Source organism: Neovison vison, chromosome 7, assembly GCF_020171115.1.
Source record: "Neovison vison isolate M4711 chromosome 7, ASM_NN_V1, whole genome shotgun sequence".
In the NCBI taxonomy this organism is placed as follows: Eukaryota; Metazoa; Chordata; class Mammalia; order Carnivora; family Mustelidae; genus Neogale; species Neogale vison.
In genome coordinates, this window is record NC_058097.1 from 191,236,186 (window position 1) to 191,245,171 (window position 8,986).

The following is an 8,986-nucleotide window of genomic DNA, read 5'->3' on the forward strand; positions in this document are numbered from 1 at the left end:
TCCTCTCTAGGCTATTCATTGGTAACATAGAAATTCAATATATTTTCATGAAAAAAGTAACCTCTCAACAAATTGGGTAGAGAAGGAATGTACCTCAACATAAAAAGCCATATATGACAGATCCATGTGTAACATCACACTCAAAAAGGAAAGGTTGAAAGCTTTCCCACCACACTCAGGAATAAGATGAGAGTGCCCACTCTCACCTCTCCTTCTCCCAAAAGCATTGGAATAAAAATCCCTGTGATATTTTTAGCAATTTCTACATGTAGATCAGGCCATCAGTGAAGTGAGTTCACTTACTTTTTACTTAAAATTAGTAGCTGTGACTATGTTTCTTTATTTTTTTTTCTTTTTAAATATTTTATTTATTTATTTGACAGAGATCACAGGTAGGCAGAGAGGCAGGCAGATATTGGAGGGAAGCAGGCCCCCTGACCATGACCCCAGCTGAAGGCAGAAGCCCCAACTCACGGAGCCAGCCAGGCGCCCCTGTGACAGTGTTTCTGATGTTGGCAACTATCTCAGATTAAACATTATCTTTGAAGAAAGGCCTTCAGTGATCATCTTCTTCATAGTAGAATTCTCTCTGAGTACCTTGTTTTCCTTATTATTAGCACTGAAAAGATTATGAATAGTATGCTAAATTGTTCTTTTATTTATTGTCTGATTCTATTATGAGAAAATAAGGTCCATGGAGGAAGGACCCTTTGCATAATTTTTGCCTATTTCATTAATTGCTGTGTCCTCACTCATAGCACGGTTCTTGGCAGTAAATAAGTGCTCCAAATTTAAAATTAAAAATTTTAAAATAAAAAAATAACAATTGAATAATTATTATATCTAAATCTGTGAATAAATATCTAGAACATCTAACCAAACTGCAAGGTAACATAAATTGACTATTAAGTGAAAGGAAAGAAAAACTTGCTATGACAAGTGGGGAAAGACATGATAAATTAATTTTTCCTAACACAACATGGGAGGGCTGAAATTTTATTCTTGATTGGTGGTAGTCTTACAATGGTTCTAAGGATATATATATTTCTTATGACCCTAACTATGTGATTTGACTTAATACCTTCCTCCTAAAGATATTTTTAAAGTTTTTGTGGAAATTCCCAACGAATTTAATTAAGCAAGAATTAGTTTTGGACACTTCCCAATTCTAGAACTTAATGAGGAGTTTGGTTAGAAGGCATAAAATGTTCAGTGATCTTTGCTTGTGTTGGGAAGAAGATGCTATGCTCCTAACAACCGATATATATTTTTTAGGGGGGTTCTGTTAGGCTTACAGCATTACCTAAAGAAAAGCACAGAATGTCTCTTAAAATATCAAGTCAGCTAATCTGAGCAAACTGACAGGACAGAATGAAGTTGACTAAAGAGTTGAATGGTATTTTTCCATTTAGACATTAGTAGGAGAGAAGTTACTTGAGAAAAGACTCCCTCGGGAATGTCTGGTTGCTATCTCCTTATCTAAGAATAGGAATTCCTTTTATTTTTGGTAAATTCTCCTAATTTGCTAAATTTTTGATTTCTGTGTGGATCCTGGATTTCCTAGGAAGTATTTTACAGTACAAATAAAAGCAACCTTCTGAATAACCAGAAGACCCCACGGAGAGAACGAACAGACAGTTGAATGAAATAAAATATGTCCTCAGGTAATAATGCAACTTTTTACCTTCTCTTGTCAGACTGGATGATAGAAGAATTCCATGTTCCTGTGAATGAGTAAAAAGTGTTCCTTCAGATTGTGGACTTTCCTACCTAAGGTAAGAATAACAGTAAATAGTGGAAACCAGGCGTTGCAATTGTGTGAGTATATTTATTCTGTAAAAGATTACTTTAGATAAAGCAAACTTGGATTGCAATTCTAGCTTTATCACTTAAAAATGAATGACTTTGGAAAAATTAATTAGATGTTCTGAGCCTCTGTTTTTCAACTATGAAATGAGAATTATAGTTCCTGTTACTATAATAGAAATGTGATTCCTTAAGTTGTGAGCCTGTGAGAGAAATCCCCTATAGTTGTTGTGAGCAATGGCATTATCAGATCAGAATCAGATTTAAAAAGGATCATTTGGACTGCGTCAGGGCCACAAACTGATGGAAGCCAGAATGAAAGGGGAGGGATGTTGTGGGAGGCTAGTGCAGTGGACCAGAAGTGGTGCGGGGAGGGAAATGATTAAGTTAGTGATATATTTTAGATGGGGTGAATAAGATTAATTAAAGGTATCAGTAAGCTATACAAGAGCAAGAATGGCATGAAGGACATGGCGATATTTCTTGTCTGAGCAATGATATGGAAGTTTGTACCATTTAATTAGATGGGAAACACAATACGTTTATTGATGAAAACTAAAAATTTGGCTTCAAAAGTACTGAATTAATATCCAAGTGGAAATGTCCAACTATATATATATATATATATATAGTCTCCAACTCTGGAGATTATCTATATCTATATCTATATCTATATCATCTATATCTATATCTATATAGATAGATATCTAGATAGTATGTATTTTTATATATAATATACATATTATATACGTATATAATTATATACGTATATAATATGTATATTATATATAAAAATACAGATTATCTATTTATCTATATATATAGTTTAAAAATTAAGGGAGATACACAACACTGGAGTGCTTTTTCATTTATTGGTCATGAAAGGAGGGCATATCCAACCAATCCTATGAAAGAAGTCTCAGGAAAGATGCAATCCAGGGCCGCAAGCTTCCATTCCTAGTTTGATCCACTCACTTCAAATATGTCAGTTACCTTAAAGGGGCCTCAAGTATTTAGTTTTATGATTTTATAAACTGTGTACCTTTGCATGGAATTCCCTTGCCTTCTTTTCTTGTCCTTTCAGTTTTCCTTTGCAACTCAGTTAAAGCATTGCTTCCTCTGGGAAGCCTTCTCTGACTGCTGTTTGCTTATGACCTTCACACTGTGCAACTATCTTTATAGTATCGCTTGTTACATTGGTGAGTATTACGTATGCTATCACTGAGTGTTGGAAACCATGGCTTATTCAACTTGGAAATCACCATGTCTGTGACACATGTGACATAAACAGGTACTTTTGCCACAATCTTTTAATTGAATGAGTCAAAAAAGAGTAATCTTATAATGCATTTAAAATTTTCCCCTTTCTTTTGTAGATCACTTGCTTCTAATAAAAGAAGTCAGTTTCTAATGCAGACTAGATGGAACCAAATAGCAATGTAACTTACTTTGTCCTCTTGGGCCTCACCCAGGATCCAAAGGAACAAAAGATCCTTTTTGTTATGTTCTTAATCTTTTATATTTTGACTGTGGTGGGAAACCTGCTCATTGTGGTGACTGTAACTGTCAGTAAGTCCCTGGACTCACCTATGTACTTTTTTCTTGCTAGCTTATCATTTATGGATGTCATTTATTCATCTTCTATTTCTCCCAGATTGATTTCAGACTTGTTGTTTGCAGAAAATACAATATCCTTCCATGCTTGTATGACTCAGCTATTAACAGAACACTTTTTTGGTGGATCAGAGGTCTTTCTTCTGCTGGCAATGGCCTATGACCGCTATGTGGCCATCTGCAAGCCCTTGCATTACTTGGTGATCATGAGGCAATGGGTGTGTGTTGTGCTGCTGGTAGTGTCCTGGGTTGGAGGTTTTCTGCATTCAGTAATTCAAGTTAGCACTATTTATAGGCTCCCATTTTGTGGCCCCAATGTCATTGATCATTTTTTGTGTGACATGTATCCCTTATTGAAACTTGTCTGTACTGACACATATGTCATTGGCCTGTTAGTGGTGGCCAATGGAGGGCTGATCTGCAGTATTGTGTTTGTGCTCTTGCTCATCTCTTATGGTGTCATCTTGCACTCTCTAAAGAACCTTAGTTCAGAAGGGAGGCGGAAAGCCCTCCAGACCTGTGGTTCCCACATCACTGTGGTGGTCTTTTTCTTTGTTCCATGTATTTTCATGTATGTAAGACCTGCTAAGACCTTCCCCATTGACAAATCATTGAGTGTGTTTTATACAGTCATAACTCCCATGCTGAACCCACTGATCTACACTCTGAGAAATTCTGAGATGACAAATGCTATGAAGAAGCTCTGGGGAAGAAATATTATATCTTTGAGTAAATAAATGTATCATTCACCATGAAGAGAATTATTTGCCTTTAGGATCTATATCTTTGGACTGCAGAAGTCCTCTTAAGTTTGATTTTTACTTCCTTTATTTGTAAGAATTATAAGTAAATTATTACTAAAGTGAAAAATTTCCCTTGAAGCTAGAATGTAAGGTCCATAACACCTTGTCAATCTCTAATTAGAAATGTGTGATGCTTCTATAGCAAGGAATTCATACTAGGTAATGAATCACTGAGGACATTTTTATATGATTACACTAATTTTTAGTTATTTAAAATTTTTTTAAAAACATTTTTTCTGACACAGTATTTTTTTTTAGATTCAATCAGTTAAGTTTATCCTTTTTATATTATTTGAAATAATGCTATGTAGAGTTTTCCTTATTAATTTTTGGTTGCTTTACATAAAAATATTTAGATTAATACTTTTAGTTTACATAAGAAAAATTGAAGTTAATAGCCAAAAATAGATAAAAATAATAATATTGAACACCTTACAAAAAGAGATACAGTGTAAGAGTAAGTTCTGTTTTACTCTCAGCATTGTTTCCAATTCTCTTCTCCAGAGGCAGTTGCTTGATCTGTATCTTTAAACTCATCAGGTAATCTTTACAAATGCAAGTGTAAATTTAAATATTTATGTGTGAGTCTTTCAATGTGTATGTAAATGCTTTCCTATAGAAATTTTTATAAATCTATAAAATTTTATAAATAAAAATAATTTTTATTATTTTTATTATCATATTATTAATTTATAATAAATTATAAATTTATTATTTTAATATTTATTAATAAATATTTATAAATTCTACAAATAAAATTTATAAAATTTTAATTTTATAATAGCTTTGTTTATTGATTTTTTAAAAGATTTTATTTTGGCAGATAGAGATCACAAGTAGGCAGAGAGGCAGGCAGAGAGAGAGAGGGGGAAGCAAACTCCCTGCTGAGAGAGAACCTGATACAGGGCTAGATCCCAGGACCCTGGGATCATGACCAGTGGAAGGCAGAGGCTTAACCCACTGAGCCACCCAAGCACCCCTATTGATTTATGTTTGATTGAAATATAGCTGACATACAATATTATACCAGTTTCAGGTTTATACCATCGTGATTCAACAGTTATGTACATTATGATAGTGTGTGGGATTAGGGAGGGAGAGAGGTGTTGAACAATCTCTTGGAGATCCCTCATTTTTCCAGACCCCTTGGTTTGGGCTCCTTCTGTTCCCCATGGCAGGATGTCTGGCCTCTGATTTGGCATGCTTGTATCCACAAGGGGATGGGAGTGGATCGGATGGGCCAGGAGTGCTAAAGCCCTACTGGGTTGATCCTCTCACCTGGCTGACCATCTGTTACCCTCCTGGTGGGTCAGGAATAGAATCAGGGTTTGGGTCAGATGTGGAATTTTGGGGGGTTCCCCTATGCCTTCCTGCCATATGAGTTCTGCAGAAGGACAGCATTCTGTGGCCATGAGGTTAAGGTGGAGTGGGTGCATCAAGGCAGACTGGAGACCTCTCAGGGGGAGGGCAAGTTAGGAGCTGAAGTGGAAAGCCAGCTCCAAGGATTCTTTCCCTGAGCAGAGGAAAAGCTGGAGCTAAACCCTGCAGAGTCCCAGGACATCAAAGTTCTGCTGAAAGACCTGAAGCAATTTGCCAAGCCCTTGAGGCAGAAGAGGATCACTCTAGGATATACCCAGGCCCATGTGGGGCTCATCCTGAAGATTCTTTTGGGAAGGTGTTTTGCCAAATAACCTTATCTGACCCTTTGAGCCTCAGCAGCTCAGTTTCTACAACACATGTACGCTGTGGCCCCTGCTGTAGAAGTGGGTGGTGGAAGCTGACAAAAACAAAAATCTGCAGGAGATATACAAAGCAGGGACCCCTGTGCAGGAATGAAAGAGCAAGTGAACAAGTCTGGAGCACCATATGAGGTAACCTGGAGAACATGTTCCTGTAGTGCCTGAAACCCACCCAGGTGCAGATCAGCCCCATTGCCCAGAAGCTAGGGCATGAGAAGAATGTGGTCTGAGTATACTTCTGCAATGGTCTTCAGTAGGGACTACTGGCCAGGATAGGATTTTGCTGCTGGGTCTCTTTTTTCAGGGGTACCCGCATCCTTTCTTCCAGCACCATGGCCCGGCTAGGTAGCCCAGGCTATGGGACCCCCACTTCACTACCCTATACTCCTCGCTTCGTTTCCCTGAGGGTGGAGCCTTTCCCTCAGTGTCTGTCACCACTCTGGGCTCTCCCGTGCTTTCAAACTGAGGTGCCCTTCCCAGGAATTGGAGGGGAGGCAGAGGAGAGGGGAGAGCTAGGGAACAAGTACCTGGGGTTTGTCTCAGGTCTTTGGGATCAAGTTCTTCATTTACTGATAAAGGATTTGGGAACACAAAAGATGTGGGGGCAGGAAGTTTGAGAGGTCTATTTGGAGGGAAGTCAAAGTTCAAGGATGCTCTTTTTTTTAATCCCTGCATCATCACTTTGTTCTTAAAGAAACCTGGGACGCAATAAACCAAAAAGTACATTACAGATTGCTGATCATGAAAAGTGTAGCTTCCATCTGTTACCATCTGGTACCAGCCAAAGTCGCAACAATATTATCGGTTATACCCACTAGGCTGTACTTTTCGTGCTTGTGAGTTATTTATTTTATTCCCCAGATATTGTACCTTTCAGCCCCTTCACCTACTTCCCCAATCCCTCCTCTCCCTTCCCTTTGGCAGCAGGCATTTTTTCTCTGAATTTATGAGTCTGTTTTTGTTTGTTTTGGTGAGTTGATTAAATTCCACATAAAAGTGAAATCTTTTGTGACATCTTGAAGATATGCCATACTAGTCTATATAGATCTCTTCATTTTTCTTATACTCCGTGTTACTCACTTGCAAATATATACTAAAATAAATATCTCCATTCCTGTTCATGTTATTACTTTTTTCTGTAATGAAGAATTTTATAATTGTGTATTTGTGAATATGAGAAATATGAGTTCGTAGGAGAGGACTTTTTAGGAATGTATTTGAGTCAATGGTCAGATAGCTAAATGTTGAATTTCATAGCTTATTGCTAAACCGTTGTCCTTGAGATTGTACTAATAGCTACTCTGTTGCTCAGTCTGTGAAAGTACTTCTGTCCATATTCTCCACAACCACCCCCAGATACATACTTATGGTATAAGGCAACCAAAAAACTTTCAATCTTTCTCATATTATTGAGTTTGGGTGTCTTTTCATGTGTTTAGTGAATCATCTGTTTTTTTAAAATCTGTTTTGTGTAATTGTTGATCTTTTCCATACTGATATTAGTGAGTGCTGTCTTTTACTGAGGAAATGATCTCTTCTACTGTTGTATAAGTAATTGATATTTTTCAAGTAATTGAACCTGTGATGTGTTTTAATACTTGTATACATTATAGAATGCTTTTAGCATGTAAGTAATGTCCTTATTAATTTAATATTAAGTTATTTTTGGCTTATATATCTTGCTTAAAAAGACTTTCCCCATTTCCTTCATACCAAAATATTCTTTTTTTTTTCTTAAAGATTTCATTTATTTATTTGACAGAGAGAAATCACAAGTAGATGGAGAGGCAGGCAGAGAGAGAGAAAGAGAAGCAGGATCCCTGCTGAGCAGAGAGCCCAATGCGGGACTCGATCCCAGGACTCTGAGATCATGACCTGAGCCGAAGGCAGCGGCTTAACCCACTGAGCCACCCAGGCACCCACCAAAATATTCTTCAACTGCTTTTTTAGCTCTTAATTTTAAAGCATTGTTGAGCCTGCATAATTACATTAAAACTTTTGATCCATCTAGAATTTATTTTTATATAGGCATTAAAGAGGTATGGATTTTTTAGTTGGTTTTCTAAATTTCAGGGTTTTTAAAAATAGTTTCACAGTTTTCTTTTTGCCATTGACTTGAAGTCCTATTATATCTAAAGCTCCATATACACTTGGATCCCATCTAAGATTTAATTCTGTTTCATTGATCTCTATTCATTCCCAGTTGGTACACAATAAAATTGCTTTCATATATAACACATTTTGTATATACCTCATTCTTTATTCAGATTTATGCCTATTCTTGTATATTTACATTTCAAAGAGAAGTTTAAAATAAAAAAATGATTTTATATTGAAATAAGTAAGATAAATAATTTTTTTTAACATTAAAATAAATTGACAAATTAAAACAAGTCTAAATAAAATAATTAAAATTTAAGTTTAAAATAGTTTAGATACAAAACAGTTTTATTTTTAAGAAGATTCAATTTAAGAAGATTAATTTAGGAAGAGTTTATTGCTTTCTAGTACTGAGAACTGCTATCCATGAGTAGGTCTTTTCATCAACAAGTTATCTTTCATGACCTTGTGTACTGCTTCCATTTCTGCCTGTGTGAGTTATGCCTTCTAGGTATCTGCTGTTGCTCATCCATGGCCCCTGAAATGCTGCTTTGCACTTTTGCTTTAAGAAAAACCATCTCTTTCAGGAAGTGGGTGGCTGACGTCTTTGCTGAGTATCCATGTGGCCATATGCAAACCTCTGTATTATGAAATTATCACAAGTGATGGGGATAAGGCTTCCTCTTTCAGTTGGCATGGGCTGGAGGCTTTGCCCTTGCAACCATTCAGGTTCTCTTCACAGTGTGGCTGCCTGTGTGTGGCTCCACTGTCATAGACCACTCGTGCATGACATAAACCTTTGGCTGAAACTCATCTACATGGACACTCATTCTCTTGGTCTCTCTCTTTTTTTAAAAAAGATTTTATTTATTTATTTGACAGACAGAGATCACAGGTAGGCAGAGAGGCAGGCAGAGAGAGAGG

General features: G+C 36.7%; 1 protein-coding gene and 1 pseudogene across 1 annotated transcript; both read left to right on the forward strand.

The window, feature by feature from the left end:
* Positions 1-3,215: 3,215 nt before the first annotated feature.
* Positions 3,216-4,157, forward strand: LOC122914334 (olfactory receptor 4A47-like). The gene has a single exon (XM_044260966.1). It carries the CDS (start codon positions 3,228-3,230, stop codon positions 4,155-4,157), a length of 930 nt encoding a protein of 309 aa, XP_044116901.1. The 5' UTR covers positions 3,216-3,227.
* Positions 4,158-5,394: 1,237 nt separating this feature from the next.
* Positions 5,395-6,428, forward strand: LOC122914335 (annotated as a pseudogene).
* Positions 6,429-8,986: the final 2,558 nt, after the last annotated feature.

Excerpts from the sequence above, each read along its gene's own strand:
- LOC122914334 (XM_044260966.1), top strand. The coding sequence starts at position 3,228 with ATGGAACCAAATAGCAATGTAACTTACTTTGTCCTCTTGGGCCTCACC.